This window comes from Tamandua tetradactyla, chromosome 4 (assembly GCF_023851605.1).
Source record: "Tamandua tetradactyla isolate mTamTet1 chromosome 4, mTamTet1.pri, whole genome shotgun sequence".
NCBI classification, from domain to species: domain Eukaryota; kingdom Metazoa; phylum Chordata; class Mammalia; order Pilosa; family Myrmecophagidae; genus Tamandua; species Tamandua tetradactyla.
In genome coordinates, this window is record NC_135330.1 from 189566446 (window position 1) to 189589452 (window position 23007).

Consider the following 23007-nt stretch of genomic DNA (forward strand, 5'->3'; position numbering starts at 1 on the left):
ATATATTAATATTTGCTAATGTCAATGATTAATGCATTTATTTGTTCCAAAAATATGTATTGAGCTATGCCAGATGCTGGAAACACAGTCAACAAAGAGGTTAGATCTATACCCTCAGGAAGCTCATAATCAAATAGGAAGGGAAGAGCTACTATTGGGTGAAGGGGCACTAACATTACTGAGCCTCTTCTATGTGTTAAATAATGAACACAGGAAGCACTTTCTCATGCCTACTGTCTTTATCATGGGCAAGTGATAGGCTCCAAAGTCACATAAAGCAAGGAATCCAGGTTTTTTTTTTGGGTTTTCTTTGTTTTGATTGGCAACATGATTTTTGTATTGACATTTGGCTTTCAATAACAGCATCCAACAGCACCCAGTTCTGTTCTTGCAGCACTACCATGGGACTGCATTGAGTCAAGGGTGTATGTTGCCGGTATCTCCCTTGGGTAGCAGGCAGAGCTGTAAGTGAGACTGGATATGCAGCCAGGTAGAGCGCTGCAGTAGGTACCTTGGCAGAGGGAATCTCAGGCGGCCTGCAAACATACAGGCAGAATCCCTTGCGCCTAGCCTGAAAAACAAGACTGCTGATGGGGCCAGTGTTGGCAGCTCCAGGAGAGTGGAGGAAAGGCTGAGATGTTACATCCTTGAGGGCTTCACAGCCACATGTCATTGCACCTCAGATAAGGTCCAGATAAGTTTTGGTCCCAGTAGATCTAAAGGGGTAAAAAAAAAAAAAAAAAACCTTTCAGCCCCACAGTGCCTGGGAAGCTGATTTGGAAGGCCTGAGCATAGGTCAATAGTGCTCTTGGAAAGCGGATCTCAGGGGATCCACAATCATGCCACTTTTTTCTCCCAAAGGGGTCCAGGTGCTCTGTCCTGACAGCAAACGGGCCCAGGGTATGACACCAGGGAGAGTCCTGGCTGCCTGGCAGGTACAAGGACTCATAAATGGCAACATTCGTTGTTACTGTGCTAGTATGAAAGTATTATGTACCCCAGAAAAGTCATGTTTTAATCCTGACTCCATCTTGTAGAGACAGCTGTTTCTTTTAGTCCTGACTCAATAATGAAGGCTGGAATATCTGGATTAGACTATCATCATGGAGATGTGGCACACCCAATTGTGGGTATAAACTTTTGATTTCATGGAGTTGTGACTCCACCCATTCCAGGTGGGTCTTGATTAGCTTAATGGAATCCTTTAAAAGAGGAAACATTTTGGAGAGAGCCAGAAATGACAGAAACCTCAGAAACAACAGAAGCAACAGAGACAACAGAAACTTCAGAGCAGAGCTGACACAGATGCAGACATGTGGAGAACAGAGAAAGGGGTTTTGGGAGATGCCTGAAGCCCAGCAGACACTGCCATGAAATGTTAAGCAAGCCAGAACCTGGAGAGATCCAAGGAAGTCAAGAAATGAAAGCCAGTCCTGGAGAAGCAAAGCCAGGAATCCCCACAGGGAAAGAGGCTGAAAGCAACAGAGCCCAGGGACAATGGACCATATACCTTCCCAGCTGACAAAGGTGTCTGCAGATGCATTGGCTTTCCTTAAATTAAGGTATCTTTCCTGGGATGCCTTAGTTCGGACATTTCCATAGGTTCAGAACTGTAAACTTGTAATTTATTAAATTCCCCTTTTGTGTTAGTTAGATTCAGTTGTCAATTTGGCCAGGTGAGCATACCTAGTTCTGTTGCTGCGGACACAAGCCAATGGTATGTGAACCTCATCTATTGCTCATTACATCTGCAGTCGGCTAGGAGGCGTGTCTGCTGCAATGAGTGACATTTGACTTAATTGGCTGGTGCTTAAATAAGAGAACGCAATGTAGCACAGCCTAGCAGCTCAGCATTCCTCATCTCAGCACTCATAGCTCAGCCCAGGCCTTTGGAGATGCAGAAAGAAGTCACCCCGGGGAAAGTTGTTGGAACCCAGGGGCCTGGAGAGAAGACCAGCAGAGACCATCCTGTGCCTTCCACATAAGAAAGAACCTCAGTGGAAAGTTAGCTGCCTTTCCTCTGAAGAACCAACAAAATAAATCCCCTTTTATTAAAAGCCAATCCATCTCTGGTGTGTTGCATTCCGGCAGCTAGCAAACTAGAACACCTTTTCAAAAGCTGTTCTAGTTCTTGTATATTCTTGCAGATTGCAAACTAATATGCCCAGTAAAAGTGACAGATGTGGATTCATGTGATTATTTCCATAAACTGTATTAATTTTAAATTCTACCTTAATATCAAATACATGCATGTAGGAGCTATCATTAGTAACTCTCATTATGGAAATATGATACTAAGATATAGCTATAAAGTTCACATGATTACAAATTAAATGCTGATCACTTCTAGGGACACTAATTGTAAATAAAGGATCACCTGATGTGGCTTGTCTGCTCGCTGAAAAAAATCACAATAGATGTATCCCAACAATCCTTCAGTTTCATGAACCACAGCCTAGAAAAAAATATTTTAAATTTAGTAGTGAATAAGGCCATCAGGAACTCTTAAAAACAGATAATAAAAACATCCCTAAGATAAGAAACTGATATAAAAGATCTACAGCCATAAGAAAGACATTTTAAGACTTTCTGCACCCTTTGTTATTGCTAAGAGAGACTCTATTTTCCCCACATCCTCCTTTGCTCCATCATTCCAATGGTTTTGATTTGGGAATTCTGTCTCCAGAACAGGAAATCCTCCCAGTAGGATCCTTTGCCCTGACGGCCAATCCTTTACAAATCCTCTACAAAAACATGCGATACCAAACCTTCTTTCTTCTCACCTAGAAAGAACTGGAAATAAGTGCTGCCTGGACAATTTAGGAGGCCAAGGAGGCCCCGAATTCTTTTTCCTTTAAAGCTCAGGATGTAATGGTATGTGCCCACTGTACTTAGAAAAAAACAAAATACAGCTTCTGGCTTTAGCTGGAAATCAGTAATATTTTGCCCATCTCCAAAAGAGTCTAGATCTAGATGTAGGCACAGCTTACAGGAAACAGTTCAGTCACTGTTCTCCCTCTTGCCTTTTTTTAATCTACAATAGAATTTGATAGTCCTGCCAAAGGTAATCCTAATTTTATGCTTTAGAAATGTGGCAAGAATAAGTTCATTCATTCAACAACATTTATCGAGTACCAACTCTGTGCCAGGAACTGCCCAGGACATGTGGGATACCATAGTAAACACAACTGCAAATTGCTGTCCTAATAGTGGGACTTACATTTCATAGCTAGGGAGGAGCTTATCCAACATTAGCATTTTATCCTTTCATTCTTCTACTACTGATTTTGTTCTTCATTACACCTCTGCATTTGATTAACCTCTTCATTTCCAGTTGTATATATTATATAAATATATTTAGGCAATAAAATACAGTGGTGAAACACCCTTCCATTCTAATTATCCTTTCCATCCTACCACCACTCTGATTCTATGTCTACAAAATGTAGTCAGGCAACACCAAGATAGCTCATGGTTCTTGAAACGTTATGACAACAGCACAGTGTGGTAAACTCACATGTAAAGTCTTAGTGGCAAACAGACGGTCCACAAATCCTCAAAAACCTTATGCGGAAAAAATAAAAATATCCATATCTCAAATAAAGTGGGCCCTCATAGGAGAAGGATGGGCTCTAGGCTTGAAGTTGTTGTCAAATAAGCCAAATAAATCACAACACAGGATACACTTCAATAGCTGATGCAAAAATAAGTCCCTACCACATGAGAAGGGGATTGGAACAAGAGGAAAGGTGACTAAGGCAATGGATTCTGGAAGTATCTAAAAGGAGCACTAAGCACTTAAGGAGTATAAAAAGTAATGCAACCCAGCGTCAGTCTCTGCCGGTGCCCACTGGAGCCTGTTTGTATCAACTGACCAGAGTACGCGAATTTTCTGCTCTGCGGTTGTTCAGACTACCCCAACCCCAACTTTCTACCCTTTGAAAACACTGAGAATAATCTCTCTCCACATCAGTTTTTACTAGAGCCAATCACCTGTTATGCCTGGAACAGGGATCGTACCCAAACTGCCCTTCATTCCAATAACCACGAAGTTCACATCTATAAGAAAAACAAGAGCCAGTGGGTGAAAGTTCATGAACTCAAGGAGCACAATGGACACATCACAGGTACTGACTGGGCCCCAAGAGCAACTTCATTGTCACTTATGGGACAGATCGCAATGCCTGTGTCTGGAGTCAGAGGGATGGTATCTGGAAGTCAACCCTGCTGATCCTGAGAATTCACTGTGCAGCCACTTTTGTGAAGTGGTCTCTGCTAGAAAATGGAACACAACTCATTTCTATTATTTCAAATCTGAAAATGACTGGTGGGTAAGCAAGCACATTAGAAAGCCTATTTGTTCCACAGTCCTCAGCTTGAACTGGCATCCCAGTAATGTTTTGCTGGCAGCAGGATCCTGTGACTTCAAATGCAGAGTATTCTCTGTCTACATTAAAGAAATGGATAAAAAGTCGGCCAGTACACCATGGGGCAGCAAGATGCCTTTTGGCCAGCTGATGTCAGAGTTCAGTGGCAGTGGCACTGGTGGCTGGGTCCATGGGGTCAGCTTCTCTGCCAGTGGGAGCTGCCTCGCTTGGGTCAGCCATGACAGCACCATGTCCGGTGTCAACACTGAAAACAGAGTTCCTGCCACTCTTAAGTATATCAGTTATTTCTGAGAATAGCATTATACAGCTGGCCACGACTGCTACCCGATGCTCTTTGACTATGATGACCCTGACCGTGGCTGCCTGACCTTCATCTTCAAATTAGACCTTCCAAAACAAGAGCCTCCAGCGCAACGTGTCAACCATGGAACACTACCGCAACATGGACAAGAGGGCCACAACTGAGGACCACAATGCAGCCCTGGAGGCTCCGCACCAGAAGAGCATCACTCAAGTGCCTATACATGACACCTCACATGTAGCAAGACTGCTGCAAATTTTGCACTACTGGCATTGATGGAGCCATGACAATTTGGAATTTCAAGACTTCAGAGTCTTCTATCTAGGGCCTTCAAATAATGTGAAGCTGAGTGAGCCTCCAGGATCTAGCAGGACAAACTGCAACTGACCACAGCTTTGGTGCTGGCATGATGGGGAGGAAAACCAGCCACCAAGAAACCTGAGCACACTGTGCAAATATTGTCTGTGCATTTGTTTTAATATAATTGGTGAACATGTTGGTTTCTTAAATCAGCAGTTTCTTTTGTTGTTGTTGTTTTTTTTTGCTGTTTCATTACATTCTTAACCAAAGCTTCTCTTTAATTAGTTTATCATGTAAAATTATTACACTAACTTAAAGGAAGGGGTGGAGAGGTATGTAAATATTCTACAGGAAATTTAAATAAAAATAATAGATATGAAAAAAATGGCGAAGGGAGGTGCCAAGATGGTGATTTAGCAAGGTGTGTGATTTAGTTCGTCCTCCAGAACAGCTACTAAATAATCAGGAACAGTACAGAACAGCTCCTGGGGCCACGTCAGTGACTGGACACACAGTGTACCCTAGTCGGGACCAACTGGACTGGCTGCAAGCCCCCCGAAGAACCATGAGTTCCCCAAGCCGTGGCAGCATGCACTCCTCTCCCACAGGCTGCTTCCCAGAGGGGAAAGGAAAGGGACTTTACCAGCAGCAGGGGCTGAGCATAACCAAACACCAATTATGGAATAAATTCACAAATTCTAACTACTAAAAATAGGCCCTCAGCTTAGGTGAACCTGGTCAAAGCAGAGGCTGCTGATTTTGCCCCTGCGCCAAGGGGGCAGAGCTGACGAAAAAAAGAAAAAAAAAGAAACAGGTTTTCGTGGCTGTGTTTCTACAAAGGCTTAACTGCCTTTGGATACAGCAGCAGGGCTTCTCAGGCTGCAACTGCTCCAGGCATAGGCAGAAGTGAGCTCTTTGGGGGGCTTCTCTGGAGCCTATACCTTCCCCAGGGGAGGCGTGAAGCCCAACTCAGGTGGAATCCCTCCCTCAAGGAATTCAGACACCAGGGCTTGGTAGTTTGAAGCCATTAAAACAAGCCTACAACCTCTCCTGTTCTCCACCACACCCATAGCAGAGAGAGTCTGCCAAAGTTAAAGGTACTGCATCACCTTATGCTGATGGGACCTGCAGGCAGAAAAGCACCACACACTGGGCAGGATAAGAAAAACAGAATCCAGAGACTTCACAGGAAAGTCTTTGAACCTGCTGGGTCTCACCCTCAGGGATAACCAATGCAGGTGACTCTTTCCTCCTAACAGGAGGCCAGTTTGGTCTGGGAAAATCCAGCTGGGGTCTATAATACCTAAGTACACCCTTCTAAGGGTGGGGGGAAAAAGGCAACATACAGGCAGGGCAAGAAACAAGAAACCAAGAACTGAAAAATTATCCTCTGCTAAACAAAACCTAAGCTAGTGGTCTAGAAAAAGCTGAACTGAATGTGAAGAACAGATAGACAACAAATTCATCCAGCAAGAAAACCCTAGGTAAAAGAAGTGAAAACAATCTCCAGAATAAACAATTATAATTAAGGTAACTAAATGCCTAGACGCCAGCAAATCACACTAGGAAAATTGACGATATGGCTCTGTCAAAGATACAAACCAACAATTCAAATGAGATACAGGAGTTGAAACAATTAATCCAGAATGTACGAACACACATGGAAAACCTCATCAAAAATCAAATCAGTGAATTGAAGGAGGATACAAAAAAGGCAAAGAATGAACAAAAAGAAAAAATCAAAAGTCTGAAAAGACAAATCACAGAACTTATGGGAATGAAAGGTACAGAAGAAGAGATAAAAAAAACAATGGAAACCTACAATGCTAGATTTCGAGAGGCAGAAGACAGGATTAGTGAACTGGAGGACAGAACATGTGAAATCCGACAAGTAAAAGAAAATATAGGGGAAAAATATGAGCAGGAACTGAGGGAATTGAATGACAATGTGAAGCGCACGAATATACGTGTTGTGGGTGTCCCAGAAGGAGAAGAGAAGGGAAAAGGAGGAGAAAAACTAATGAAGGAAATTATCACTGAAAATTTCCCAACTCTTATGAAAGACTTAAAATTACAGATCCAAGAAGTGCAGCGTACCCCAAAGAGAATAGACCCAAATAGACATACTCCAAGACACTTACTAATCAGAATGTCAAAGGTCAAAAGAGAAAGAATCTTCAACGCAACAAGAGAAAAGCAATCCATCACAAACAAGGGCAGCCCAATAAGACTATATGTAGATCTCTCAGCAGAAACGATGGAGGTGAGAAGACAGTGGGATGATATACTTAAATTACTAAAACAGAAAAACTGCCAACCAAGACTTCTATATCCAGCAAAATTGTCCTTCAGAAATGAGGAAGAAATTAAAACATTTTCAGGCAAAAAATCACTGAAAGAATCTGTGACCAAGAGACTGGCTCTGCAAGAAATACTAAAGGAAGCACTAGAGGCAGATACAAAAAGACAGGAGAGGTGTAGAGAAGAGTAGAAAGGAAGACTATCAGTAAAGGTTAAAAGAAGAAAAATTAGACATGACATATAAAATCCAAAAGGCAAAATGGTAGAAGAAAGTACTACCGGACAGTAATAACACTAAATGTAATGGATTAAATTCCCCAATCAAAAGACAAAGACTGGCAGAATGGATTAAAAAAACAGGACCCATCTATATGCTGTTTACAGAAACACATCTTAGACCCAAGGATAAACATAGGATGAAAGTGAAAGGTTGGGAAAAGATATTTCATGCAAATAACAATCAGAAAAAAGCAGGAGTAGCAATACTAATATCCAACAAATTAGATTTCAAATGTAAAACAGTTAAAAGAGACAAAGAAGGACACTATGTATTAATAAAAGGAACAATTCAACAAGAAGACATAACAATCATAAATATTTATGCACCAAGCCAGAATGCTTCAAAATACATGAGGCAAACACAGAAAAGAGAAATAGACACATCTACCAGAATAGCTGGAGACTTCAATTCCACATTCTCATTAATGGACAGAACATCTAGACAAAGGATCAATAAAGAAACAAAGAATTTGAATAATACAATAAACGAGCTAGACTTAACAGACATTTATAGAACATTACACCCCACAACAGCAGGACACACCTTTTTCTCAAGTGCTTAAGTGCCCTTGATCACTCTCAAGGATAGACCATATGCTGGGTCACAAAGCAAGTCTCAATAAATTTAAGATTGAAATCATACAAAACACTTTCTCAGATCATAAAAGAATGAATTGGAAATCAATAATAGGCAGAGTGCCAGAAAATTCACAAATATGTGGAGGCTTAGCAACATATTCTTAAACAACAAATGGGTCAAGGGAGAAATTACAAGAGAAATCAGTAAATATCTCGAGGCAAATGAAAATGAAAATATAACATATCAAAACTTATGGGATGCAGCAAAGGCAGTGCTAAGAGGGAAATCTATTGCCCTAAATGCCTATATCAAAAAAGAAGAAAGGGCAAAAATCGAGGAATTAACTGTCTACTTGTAAGGAATAGAGAAAGAACAGCAAATCAACCCCAAGCAAGCAAAAAGTAAGAAATAATGATTAGAGCAGATATAAATGAAGCTGAGAACATGAAAACAATTGAGAAAATCAATAAAACCAGAAGTTGGTTCTATGAGAAAATCAATAAGATTAATGGACACTTAGCAAGATTGACAAAAAAGAAGAAATAGAGAGGCTACAAATAAATAAGATCAGAAATGGAAGAGGAGACATAACCATTGACTCCACAGAAATAAAGGAAGTAATGACAGGATATTATGAACAACTTCATGCTATAAATACAACAATGTAGATGAAATGGACAACTTTCTAGGAAGGCATGAACAACCAACTTTGACTCGAGAAGAAATAGATGACCTCAACAAACCAAGTACAAGTAAAGAAACTGAATCTGTCATTAAGAAGCTCCCCAAAAAGATAAGTCCAGGACCAAATGGCTTCACATGTGAATTCTACCAGACATTCCAGAAAGAATTAGTACCAATCCTGCTCAAACTCTTCAAAAAAATTTGAAGAGGAAGGAAAGCTACCTAACTCATTCTATGAAGCCAACATCACCCTCATACCAAAGCCAGACAAAGATATTACAAAAAAAGAAAACTACAGGCCAATTTCTCTAATGAGTATAGATGTAAAAATCCCCAACAAAATTTTAGCAAATCGAATTCAGCAACACATTAAAAGAATTATACATCATGAGCAAGTAGGATTCATCCCAGGTATGCAAGGATGGTTCAACATAAGAAAATCAATTAACGTAATACACCATATCAACAAATCCAAGCAGAAAAACCACATGATCATTTCAATTGATGCAGAAAAGGCATTTGACAAAATTCAACAACATTTCCTGTTGAAAACACTTCAGAGGATAGGAATAGAAAGGAACTTCCTCAAAATGATAAAGGGAATATATGAAAAACCTACAGCTGACACCATTCCTCAATGGGGAAAAAATGAAAACTTTCCCCCTAAGATCAGGAACAAGACAAGGATGTCCACTATCACCACTATTATGCAGCATTGTGTTGGAAGTTCTAGCTAGAGCAATGAGACAAGAAAAAGAAATACAAAGCATCAAAATTGGAAAGGAAGAAGTAAAACTTTCACTGTTTGCAGATGACATGATACTATATGTTGAAAATCCTGAAAAATCTACAAAACTATTACAGCTAACAAAAGAGTACAGCAAAGTGGCAGGTTACAAGAGCAACACTCAAAAATCTGTACTGTTTCTATACGCTAGTAATGAACAATCTGAGGGGGAAATGAAATCAGAGGAAAGATAGATGATAAAGACTGAGATGGTATATCTAGAATGCCTAGAGTGTATAATGATAGTGACTAAATGTACAAATTTAAAAAATAATTTTGCATGAGGAAGAAGAAAGGAATGTTATTACTGCAGGGTGTTGAAAATAGATGGTAATTAATATTTCAAAACTTTAACTTATGTGTGAGGCTAAAGCAAAAAATGTTTATTTGGTACAAAATTTATATTTTGACTAGTGCATTTCCTAATATAACTTATGTAAACAACTTAATTGAACACCATAAGTACATGGAACCTTGAGTAGGACATGAGATTTTGTTGGTTTGTACAGAGCGATGCCTTGATAAATCCCAGAGTAACGTGAACAGTGAATTAAAAAGTATTTGCAAAGTTTCCTTCAGGGAATGGTGAGAAAGGGGGAAAATTCAACTTCCCCAAGTTGAATTCTTGATATTCTCATAAGCAGTGTGGACAACCAAAGCTACAGGCTGAGTCCCCAATCTTGGGGTTTGTTCATACGAAACTTAACCCCACAAAGGATAGGTCAAGCCTATTTAAAATTAGGCCTAACAGTCACCCCCAGAGAACCTCTTTAGTTGCTCAGATGTGGCCTCTCTCTCTCTAGCTTACACAACAAGCAAACTCATCACGTTCCCCCTGTCTACGTGGGACATGACTCCCAGGGGTGTGGAATTTCCTGGCAATGTGGGACAGAAATCCTAGTATAAGCTCAGACTCAGCATCAAGGGATTGAGAAAACCTTCTCAACCAAAAGTGGGAAGAGGGAAATGAGACAAAATAAAGTGTCAATGTCTGAGAGATTCCAAGCAGAGTTGAGAGGTTATCCTGGAGGTTACTCTCATGCATTAAATAGATATCACCTTGTTAGTCAAGATGTAATGGAGAGGCTGGAGGGAACTGCCTGAAAATGTAGAGCTGTGTTCCAGTAGCCATGTTTCTTGAAGATGATTGTATAATGATATAGCTTTCACAATGTGACTGTGTGATTGTGAAAACCTCGTGTGTGATGCTCCTTTTATCTACCTTATCAACAGACAAGTAAAACATATGGAATAAAAATAAACAATAGGGGGAACAAATGTTAAAATAAATTTAGATTGAAATGCTAGTAATCAATGAAAGGGAGGGTTAAGGGGTATGGTATGTATGAATTTTCTTGTTTTCTTTTTATTTCTTTTTCTGAATAGATGCAAATATTCCAAGAAATTATTATGATGATGAATATGCAATTATGTGCTGATATTGTGAATTACTGATTATATATGTAGAATGGAATGATCAAAAGTTAAGAATGTTCACATTTGTTTGGTGTTTTTTGGTATTTAAAAATAATTTTTTTAATTAATAAAAATAAATTCATTTACATCATGGATATATGGTGTAAACAGTTTCTTATAAACAAAGGTAATGGCAAATTTTCTTATAACTAGAATTCATAAACATGTGAATAATGGGGCTTCTGTCAAATTCCTAAATGTTCTTTCAGAGAACTAACTCTGCTGCTGTATATTTATATAAATTTAAGACAGCAAGGAATTAAAAAAAAAAAAAACTGTTTATATAATGTCCTAAATCAGAAGTGGCTATCTGAATACTTCATGACACTGAAATAAGGTGAGACAGACTCAGTCGGGGCAAAGCTCACTTCGAGATAAAACTGCTAAGTCAATCACCAACCACAAGGCTAAAGCTGGGGATGCTTACCAGTTTTCGAACATCTTCACACCACACCTCTCCTTTCTCAGGCTGCTCTGCATATAACGAAATCCCAAACAGCTGGTTAAACAAAATATTTAGACCTTCCATACATGCTCCAAGGGAGAAAAATGGGCAATATAAACTGGGCTCAATATTGTACCTAAGAGAAAGGAAAAAAGTTCAATAGCATTTTTGTTTATTTCAATTTCTTAAGGTAAATTCCATTAACTCTTCATTTAATATTTAGGATCACGGTAGCCAAAGAAAGTCTTCAAAACATAAATGTGTATTTCTACCTCTGAAGGGACACTCAGATCAGTTCCCTTCAGAAGAAAGTCTCATTATTCCAAATACGAGCAGACACACTAGGGATTCATCCCTCATCTCCATGTCATCAGGTTACGCACTGTCTCAATTAATCAATCAGCCTGCCTTGATTAACCACAGTATACATATTCCTTTATACCTACTGCAGTAGTTAGATTCAGTTGTCAACTTGGCCAAGTGACAGTACCTAGTTCTGTTGCCGTGGACATGAGCCAATGGTACGTGAACCTCATCTGTTGCTCATTACATCTGCAGCCAGCTAAGAGGTGTGCCTGCTGTAGTGAATGATGTCTGATTTAATTGGCTGGTGCTTAAATGAGAGTTCAACATAGCACAGCCCAAGCAGCTCAGCATACCTCATCTCAGCACTCGCAGCTCAGCCCAGGCCTTTGGAGATGCAGAAAGGAATCACCCCGGGGAAAGCTGTTGGAACCCAGAGGCCTGGAGAGAAGATCAGCAGAGATCACCCTGAGCCTTCCCACATAAGAAAGAAACTCAGTTGAAAGCTGCCTTTCCTCTGAAGAACTATAGTTAACTAAGTAAATCCCCTTTTATTAAAAGCCAATCCATCTCTGGTGTGTTGCATTCTGGCAGCTAGCAAACTAGAACACCTACTAATACACAGAATATGACCTGTTCTAGCTATAACAGTAAACCTCACTTTATGAAATATGCTTTAATCTAAAAACTTATGACATAGCATACAAATATTAAACAAATAATCTTGAGGCACACTAAGAAAATTTTAAGTTATCAGCCAGTAAAATATTTGTTAATGAAAGAAAATGTATGTAAAATAAGCAATCAGATCTTCATATATCAGCTTTGTAGCTACATATCTTAAATTGTGAAACCAGCATACTGGTAAATTATTCTTCATCCCAAAATAATGTTTATTACCCTCCCCCCAAATATTCCAACACAAACCAAAGCATATTTTAATTGAATGTTCCCTATTAAGTCAGGCCAAAATTTATAACCAGAGCCAGAAATAATGGCTCTGGAATTATAGTAGGTACTTTCATATTTCCATTTCCCAGGAGTAACAAAATATGTACAAACTTACAAATAAAATTTATACAAACATGCTTATCATTAAACGAGCGACTGGATTTGTGTAGTGAGCATAAATTGTACAACTGATATTTCAGCTATAGAATTCCAGGAATTTACAACTTAATTTCTGATCTATTTTTTATAAAGATAGAATCTCAGAGTTGAACAAAGTATTTGGGACACAGCATCCTAACTCACTGACGTATCTACTTATGCATGTAGTTTCAGACGCTGGAGATAGGAGATGGCACTATAGAAGATGGCAAGTCCTTGTCACTGAGGAACTCATAGCCAGGAAAAGGGGGGAGGCGGACAGGCTGCTTGGGAGCTCCAAAGCCTACAGCCACAGGGCACGAGGAGTGAATGAACCAACCTACCCAGTAGGGGGTCAGAGAGCTTGACAGCTTAACTGTGGAGCAGAGGAGTAGAGGGCAGAGGGAAGACATTATAGGAAGGGAAGAGGAAAGAACAGGAATCTGCAGGGCGGGGAGGGCAGAGGAAGGGAGAAGGGATAGCAAAGGAGGGAATTCGGAGCAGAAGCAACAGCATGACAAAAGTGACAGCACAAAAGAGCCTGGTAACTTCTAGAAACTGAGGGTAGTGAAACATGAGAATTCACAATGCTGGGGATCAGTGGAAGAGAGGTCTGGACACAAAAGCAGGGCCAGAGAAAAGAGCTGAGAACAGCGGGCCTTTCACTGTAGGCCCAAGGTCTTTCAACTTTCTGACCATCTCATCAATAAAATAGTTGTGGAGCACACAACCTTCAAATAAGTATATTAATACATTTGTAAACTGCATGCATGTGCTGCTGTTCCTCTACATTATGAAACAAAAGAGAAATTTTTAAACGTTGAGATAAAGACAAAGAGAAGCTCTAACATTTCACTTCGATCCCCTTAGTGGAGTGCCTTAGAGAGAGACAGACGCCACTCTGGAGAGCACCATGGCCGGCCACAAAGAACAATTCTGGTGTGTTCTAGAAAGCTGTATCAGTAACAGAATATAACTCTTTAAGGATTGGTGTCAATCTATCTCATTAGCACTCAGAAAATATTTGAGTAAATGAAGAATATCAAAACAAAATTTGCTTTGTAAAAAAATAACTCATAACTCATTTACCAGTTTGATATGATCAATACCAGATTGATCTTAAAGAATTAAATCACATACCACATTCAAACCACACACAGAACATGAATAGAAATAAAAAATTAACCATACAGTGCTCTAGCTACATAATTTGGCTATAAAGACATTCTCCTTTTTGTTGCCAAATAATAAAAAAAAGGTACAAAAATAAAGGAGAATAAAAAGTTTTATATCTTAAAAATTAAACCCTTCTTACAGTATAATGTACATAGAACCTATTTGATTATTTTTTTTTTAAAAAACCTTGTAAAGCTAACCACTATATAGGCTATTCTACTAAACCATAATCTAAAAATATTTATTGACTTACCTAATGCCCATGACACCCATTATGAGGTAGTCAGGCAAAATTCAAGAAAACAATTTAGCTTGGGGGAAAAAATTTAAGTATAGAACGTAAGCTGATATAGTACTCTACATACAACTTCTATTCTGTTTATGTTAAACTAAATTATCATGAATGCTTAAGAACAAATAGTATTAATTTGAATGATTAAGACATACACATCTTTTTATTTCTTTGTTTGGAGTGATACAAATGTTCTAAAAATGCTCACATGATACTGTGAGCACTGACTGTATAATATGGTTGGACTGTACATGGGTGGATATCTCTCAGTAAAAATATATATTAAAAAGAGCATATGTGTTAGAAAAGTAATATAGACTTCCTTTTTAAAAAAAACGTCAAATAATAATAATAATAATAAAGGGCAAAACGTATATTTTTTTACCATTGGCTCACCATTGCCACCTCCCAGAGTAACTACTGTTAATCATTTCTTCTATATCCTACAGGCATTCTTATTACATATATAGAAATATATATGTGTATATATAGCCATGTACATAAAACTTTTACACAAACAGAATATACTATTCATACTATCTTGTAAGTTGCTTTTTTTTAAGTTAAAAATATAATGTGAAATCCTTTCAGTTCAGCACACATAGCCCTATCTCATTCTCCTTCCTGGACATACAGCCCTCCGCAGCAAGCATGTATCATGACTGATTTCACCAGTCTCCTACTCTGGGCAGTGTGTGGCCAGGGGAAGGCAAGGCCACTAAAAGCCTTCAGCTTCAGATGGGTGAAGAGTCTTCTCACTGACGCTGCTGGGAATTGCTCACAAACAGCAATGAAAAAGAAGGCTAGACTTTTCCTCTCTGTTATTATTGACATTAAATTCTCTATAGAAAGTGCATTCTGCTATTGCCCGTACCCAGAGCTCACTCCTCCGCCCCTGTTCTGCAGCTGCTGCTAGGGACTGACATTTAGTTTCCTGTTAGTTTTTCTCTGTTACAAATGATGCCACAGTAAGCATCCTTGTCACACCTATGCAAAGCTAACCTAAAGTGTAGAAATGACAATGCTGCAAAGAGTAAGAGATTTAAAATTTTTAAAAGACATTGCCAAATCATGCTCCAAAAAGATGGTGCTGATTTATATTTCTACCAACTGTGTACAAAGGTGCCCTCAGTCTTGCCAACACAATTCTCTGTAATGTTTCTTTCTTTTAGTGCATCCCTTATTTTCTTCCTTTATATGGGCTGCATTTTATTTTCCCTCCTGCCAATTTGGAACATTTATAATCTGTGTTTAGTTTCTCTGCTAACTCTATAACTTTTTAAATACTTGAATATTATTTATTGGTTTAACAATTTTAAAGAATTAACCATCTATTGACTCTCCACTAACATATCATCCATCTCCTACCTTACTGTCCTGATTTGTTCTATTGTTATGAACAGATATATATAGATAGAGATAGACTGATACTCATTTTGTTCATTTCAATAGGTGTCAGGAAGAAAGTGGAGCAATCGGCCATCATTTACTGGACATCCCCAATAATGCATACCAAGATGGGGAGTAAGCACCACTAGTAGCAAGGAAGAACAGAGATATTAAGAAATGCTGTACTTTAGAAAGATTATCCTGGCTACAGAATATGGAAAGTCTGGAATGCAAAATCTTACAATTACAGCAAGAAAAGATTCAATATTGCAAATATATCCACTTACCCTAAATTCAATCTACAAACAAAAATTAGCCCAGTCATAATCACACTAATGATGATGGTGATGATAGCAACTACCTCGTGTAGGCGCTCACTCTACTGGGCTAAGCCTTTTATGCATATCTTGTTTAATACAATAAACAATCCCACAAGATAATTTTGTTTACCCCATGTTACCAATGAGAAAACAGACATTTAGTAAAGATAAGTAATTTCCCCAAGGTTACACAAGTAGTAAGTAGAAGATCTAAAATGTTCTTTTTAGTTGGCTGAAAATGGTATGGGAGTTGAAAAAAAATGATGGGATGGGGGCTGAGGGCACATTTTTGTTTAGGCAGGGGTACTAAAGTCACTTCCAACAAATATTTATTACAAGCTAAAGTACTAAAGGAAGCACTACAATTGTTTCATTCATTCTTATTCACATTTCCCAAAATGCTTTCATAAGTGGAATAGAAAAGGGAAGGGCTACTGATGACCCTCAGGGAACTGCAACCCTGAGCTCACCTCTAACCCTGAGTTCACTCCTAAAGTGAAAAAAGACATTGAGAAAATGCCAATTTAGAGAAGAGAACTAAGAAGAGAAAGTGTGGTGATAAGAAAGTGGAGAGCAAGGAGTTGAGGGTATCTGTTGAAGGAAGAACTTTAGGAAATAGGAAATGGTAAACCATGTCAAACACTACAGAAGTTAAGGATGTTGGAGACTTCAAAAAGTTACTGAATTTTATGATTGACAACTTGGAAAGGCTAGTTTGGGAAGACTGGCAGGGCTACCAAACAGACTACAGAGATTAGAAAGAGGAACAACTGTTTGGGGCAGTTCAGTAGGAAAAATCATGAGAACACAACAATCTCTCTAAGAGATTTAGAGTGGGTTATTTTCATTTTCTGCTTTAAGAGAAAGGGTATCTTGTGTACTTGCAGGTAAAGAAGAAGCTGTGAAAAAGGAAGAGATTGGAGATACAGGATAAAGTTCTAATAGCTGATGAAGCACACCCATAATGCTCTATAATTTGCAAAACACTTTCCTATCAAGAATCTCCAAAACTCCTTACATAATTCTGTGAGATAGGTAGAGTAAGAATTATTTCCTAACTTTACTTCTGAAGAAACTGAGGTTCAAAGAGAAAGAACTTTGGGTCTTAAAATTCTTAAAATTAGTTCTTAAAATTAAAAATTCTGGGGGCTGCAAGGGTAGTTCAGTGGTAGAATTCTTGCCTGCTATGCAGGAGACCTGGGCTTGATTCCCAGCCCATGCACTTACCAAAAACAAATAAACAAGCAAAGAAAGAAAAAACAAACAAAAATTGAACAAATGGTGCTGCAATAATGGGATAGTCACATGGAAAAAGAATGAAATGTGACCCCGGGCATACAGCATACCAAAAAATAAATAAATAAAAAATAAAACTCTGGCTCTGCTTCTTACTGGTTCTGTGCTTTGCCCAAGTTACTTGGCTTCTTTGGGCCTCAATTTCCTCATTCGGTAAACGGAGATAATATATCCCTGGTTCCACTGAGGATTACAGAAACAAATGCAAAGAAGGTGTTTATGATGCCTGGCAAAAAAAGGAGGCACCCAGTAAATTGTAGACATTATCATCATCATCATCCATCATCAATCATATCATAATCATCATCAACATCATTGGAAAGTGGCAGAACCAAGCCTAAATCCAATGTTTTAATCCTATTCCAGTTCTCTTAGGCTTCTCAAAGCTGTCATTATCTGTTAAAAAAAAAAAAATACAACACTTAGTAACTAAAGCTGGGTCAAGAACAATGTACTCAACATTCATGAATAGTCTACCATGTGACTGTAACTCCTGATGCTAGAAAGAGAAAGATGCTGTAATCATAAGAAATGATGAGTCAAAGCGATGAGGGGTACACTAGTACTGCACAAAGTGCTCTGGGTATAAAGATCAGGCTGTGATACTTCCATTGATCTGAGTAATGGAATGATTAGTTCTGCATGGCAGAAGACAGAATAGGAATGGAAGGTCAGGGAAGACCACAAAGATGGGCAGCTCTTGAAAGATGAGGTTCTAGTGTCAGAAAAGGGCATTCTAGATCAAAGAGAGAGCAGTAGCAAAGGTTGAAAGGAATGAAAGTGAACAGGGCATACAAGCTCAAACAAGCAGAGCTTCCCTTACACCTGACTCAGCCACCTTGAACACCAAGATTATGCAGACCTGTCTGCTCCTCCACATGCTTACCGACTCTTATGAAATGAAAAGTAATTTCCTTCTGAAGAAAAGCCAGAACAGGAAAAAGATTCAAAGAGCACAGAAAAGAATCACAAAGCTAAAACCTATCTCCAGCAGCCAGGTCCCAGGTCCGAGATACCCTAAGGAATGGTCCCTAAGACTCAGCAGTCAGCCTGCAGTGGTCCTGGTCTACCTGGCTCCTGCCTTTCACAACACAGCTTACATTTTCAACACATTTTGAAATAATGAGTAAGATATTTCATTCAAAGGCCTCACCATTACTCAGGGCCCCTAGAGGATGCTATGCCAATGATCATCCAGCCATGGTTTGGGATGTGGCTGCCCCTCCCATCATAGCTGAGCCAAAGTTCAGAGACAATCTTTTCATATTTGCTGCCCCTGCTCAAAAACAGAGACCCATGGCTACAGCATCCAACTCATTTTTGTCTGTGAATACAGGGTCACATCATCTTCATCCACAACTTCCTTATTTTCAGAGAAACTACACATAAGATGTTCTTCCTCTAGCATCTGTAATAATGGCTCAAGGGAATTAAAGTGAACCGGTTACACAAAATAATGGAAAAGTATACAGGCAGCATGGAAGGCCTAGAGCAGTATTATCAGAGCCAAAGCCAAAATAAACATAGCAAAACTGAGTTTTAGTTTGAAGATTTAGTTTTATTGCCATCCCTTTCATTACCACTTTTATCATTTTAAAAAAGTTTCCACTGACTTGAACATAGAAATAAGAAATCTCTAGAATCCTTTGATTCTTCTGAAGACAGAAATAGGAAGAAAATTATCATTATCCACCATAGTTGCTGAATGAAGCTCAATAAATGCTCTGCTATTTGTTCTGGAAGAAGGAATGCTATATGTGGGTTAATGAATTTTCAAAGAACTAGAACATATTGTAATCAGCATGCTAAAATGGTACAAATATAATCAGGTCTTTTTTATTAAGAACGATAGAATCTAACAACATCTCAAAATCCTCATCAGGAACACGTACTATTGAAATACACACAGAATATCACTCACGAAGTGATTTTAAACTTGAGAATTCTCCTTTAATTGCTGTATGAGTTTTTTTTTTAAATCACCATCACTTTCTTTATGAAGCACCCTCTATGAGTCAGCTCACATTTCAACTTCTAATGCACCTGGTATTAAGGTAAAGAAAGAACTTGGAAAATGCCTCCAAAAACCTTGGCATTGAATTTAGTGAAAATATTTTTAAAAAATGAAGTACAGTTAATGAATCCAGGCTGAAACTGCAAGTAAATATAGGCTTCAGTCCTACCTTATTTTATTCAATAAGTTAATCAAGTATGAGAGAGAACACTTGCACCAAATGGCTAATGTTTATAGAAGCTCATTACAGAATGAACAACACAGCATGCCAGATGACAAGTATGGACTAGGAAAATCACATCTTGAAAAAAACAAAAACTGTGACAATTCATCAGAGAAATTATTTTTTAACTTTATCAAAAGGAGAAGAAATGAAACGTTTTTGGCAACAGGAATGGTTGTCTAAGCACAAGCATAATTTTGGGCATTGGACAGCATTTTGAAATGTTTAGTCTTAAAAGTCACAGGTAGAGTTACTATTTTATCTGCTTAAATAAAGGTAAGGTAGCAATAAAAGAACTCAATGATACTGGAGACATGTTTACCTTTCAGGTAATTGTACAGTACTTTTTTCTCCTTCCATTTTATAAAGCACCAGCTATTGCAGTGCAGTTCCACCTTGACTTCTGAAGCTAGAGTCCAGAAAACCATTTCAGCCAAACTTCCTCATCATCAGAGAAGAACTGTCCTTAATGGTGCAAACTGACCACCCAGCTCACTGGAAATTGTAGTGAGTATAAATCAAAAAGAATCTTAACAAAGATAACACCATTTCATTACCATCAAGAGATGCTGGAAAACGATCAGTAGTGGGACTTTTGGGAGAAAGACCAGGCCACCATCAGAGAGCGTGGAGCCAACCCCACAGGACAGGAACCAAGCAACCAGGCCTATCCTGTAAGTCTCCTGGTCAGCTTCTTTGATGGCATCAATGTGTGAAATTAAATAGCCATATGTGAAATACTAGTGAGACAGGCTAGCCAAAATTAATCAGGAGAGAGGGAGAGACCCTACAGCACTAGGGGAGAGGAGAACACCTGTGAGAAGGAGCAAGTGGCAGGAATGGAAAGGGAATAGGTAGATCTTTATCCCTAAGCCTTGGGAAAAAAGACAAAGGAAATGTCCTTTGCCTGAGCAGTGAACCCACAGGAGAGGTGGCAAGCTCAGCTGTGTGCCCATCCTCAGCTTCCTCCTAAGGTCACTGAAGCTCCCTCTGCCCTGCAAGGTGCAATAAGGGGAAAGGGGTTCTCAGAATCACCGGGGACTAATAAACACAGGTAACTTCAGTTTCATCAACTAAGCTTCTAAAGGAAACCAAGACTGAGTAAAAACTTACTGTGTTAAAACTTTTCAGTACCAAGTTATGGCAATTTTTGCACCCCTTAAAAATTATTACAATGGATCTAGACATACTGGATGCATTTATAATGATTCCTTCAAAGCGTAAGTCAAAAAAATATTCATTTGTCACTTTCCCAGTTTGAATCTGTTGCATATCCTAGAAAAGCCAAGTTCTTTAATCCTCATTCAATATTGCTGGGTGGGAGCTTTTTGACTGTTTCCATGGAGATGTGACCCACCCAATGTGGGTGGTAACCTCTGATTAGAATGTTTCCATGGAGATATGTTTTCACCCATACAAGGTGGGGTTGCTTACTGGAGCCCTTTAAGAGGTAAACATTTTGGAAAAAACTTCAAAGCCAACAGAATGCACAGAGCCCCAGGCACGCCACTGAAGATTCCTGGAGAGAAAGCTAGCAGACATCGCATGTGCATTTCCAGCTCAGAGAGAAACCTCAAACTTCATCAGCCTTTCTTGAGTGAAGGTAACCTTTTGTTGGTGCCTTAATTCGGACATTTTCATGGCCTGAGAACTGTAAACTTACAACTTAATGAATTCCCCTTTTTAAAAGCTGTTGCATTTCTGGGTATATCGCATTCTGGTGGCTTTCAAACTAGAACAGCCACCATTTCAGGAAACTATTAAAACAACTCTTACTTTGAAAATTGGTAATAAAAAGAAAGAGTTAGGCATTTTCAGCGCAACTAAACAGTTCTACTTGGTGAAGAAAAGCTCTATTTTCTATTCTCTACTTGATAGTAGACTGGCAGCTAAAAATGTAGAAAGAACGAGAGACTTAGAAAACTTGCAAGCCACGACAATATTATCAATTCAGACAAAGATTTCCAGGTGGTGTTAAAACCACTGGGTGATGACTGATGGAGAACTGCATGCTCACATGCTGCCAATGGTACACCGCACAGACTACTTTTTAGTTGAAAGGAGGAGACCTAAGTGAAGAATGCAGAGATCAGGTTCTCATCACTATCTAAGGGTCAATGGCATCACTAATGGTGGACAACCAGACAGCTTATGATCTCTTATGTGGTGCGACACAAAGTATACAACATCACCTATGCGTATCCTTGCCAAAGATGTTAAATGATTCAATCAAGTCTTTTGATATACGATCCAGATTACAGGAAGTACAGGAATAGAGGAACTAGCTAAATGACACCAAAAGAAAGCAACCAGACAATTCCAGAAGACTGGAAATTCTATAGGGCAAATGGCCTGCTCTCTTCAATAAACTGAAACGCTTAAAAATGGGGAAGGCAGCAGGCCCAGGAAGTATAGAAAATTATCCTATAGTAAGAGACAGAAAAGCCAAGTGAAATGCATAGGGCTTGTTGGACTGTGATTCCAACAACTATCTGAAATAAAAGAAATTTGATATTACCAAGGAAAAAGGAATACAGACTGGATAGGAGATGATGCCAATGAAATGTTAAGCTTTATTAGGTAGTAAAGGGATTACCCATATTTTATATATAATAAATATATAAAAGTGATGTGACATGAGATCTAAGATTTACTTTAAAATAATTTCATGACAAAAAAGATAAGAGGGAGGGGGAGAGGGAGGTGATAAAAGAAAGAAAAGAAAAAAGGATAGATGAAGCACTTAAGGCAAAACTGTGACATTTATTGAATCTGAGGGGTGGATATATGGAGATTCCTTATATTATTCTTTCTACTTCTGTTTATTTGGAAAGTTATCATAATGAAGATTATTTTTTCTTAAAAAGCAATTAAACAAACTTCTGGGAAGATGGCCAAATAGACTACCTACAGCTTAGCCTTGCTCTATGAAAAAGCTGGAAAAGGGACAAGAGGGTGAACAAGGTGGCGATTTAGGAGTGTGGTTGACCTAGGAGAGCCTTCTGCACCACATGTGGCAGCCCTCGTTGCAGAGGCTGAGGAACTGAGGGGAAGAAAGCTGGAGACTGGCACAGAAGCACGGAGCCCAGGGGAGTGCACAGACAGGAGCCCAGGGGAGTGCACGGACAGGAGCCCAGGGCTAGGAAATAAGCCAGGCTGTGTTCCTTGCATGTGCTACCCTTACCAGCACAGCCCAGTGACCAGAGAAACACCTCACAACCCACGCAGCTAAACCACATCACCCGCTCCCATTCCCTGTGCTCCAGGCACCCCCACCTCACCAGCCTCCAGTGCACATATCTGCCCACACCCCTACCCCAAATGTAGCCCAACCCACCTCTCATGCACCTCTCCCAAGCACTAC

The 23007-nt window shown here is 39.1% G+C and overlaps 1 protein-coding gene, 1 non-coding gene and 1 pseudogene across 2 annotated transcripts in view; 2 read left to right on the plus strand and 1 right to left on the minus strand.

Annotated features, from left to right (window-relative positions):
• Nucleotides 1–23007, minus strand: part of MIPEP (mitochondrial intermediate peptidase) — a 208707-nt gene that overhangs the window by 129194 nt on the left and 56506 nt on the right. The window contains exons 11-12 of the mRNA XM_077158849.1: nt 11524–11677; nt 2378–2455 (exon numbers count right to left, since the gene is read on the minus strand). Of these exons, the coding sequence (XP_077014964.1) occupies nt 2378–2455; nt 11524–11677 (232 nt within the window). The remainder of the gene's footprint in view (nt 1–2377; nt 2456–11523; nt 11678–23007) is intronic.
• Nucleotides 3999–5032, plus strand: LOC143681650 (actin-related protein 2/3 complex subunit 1A pseudogene; annotated as a pseudogene).
• On the plus strand, nt 17262–17332 carry TRNAS-GCU (transfer RNA serine (anticodon GCU)). The gene has a single exon. It is a non-coding gene; the product is annotated as a tRNA-Ser (tRNA).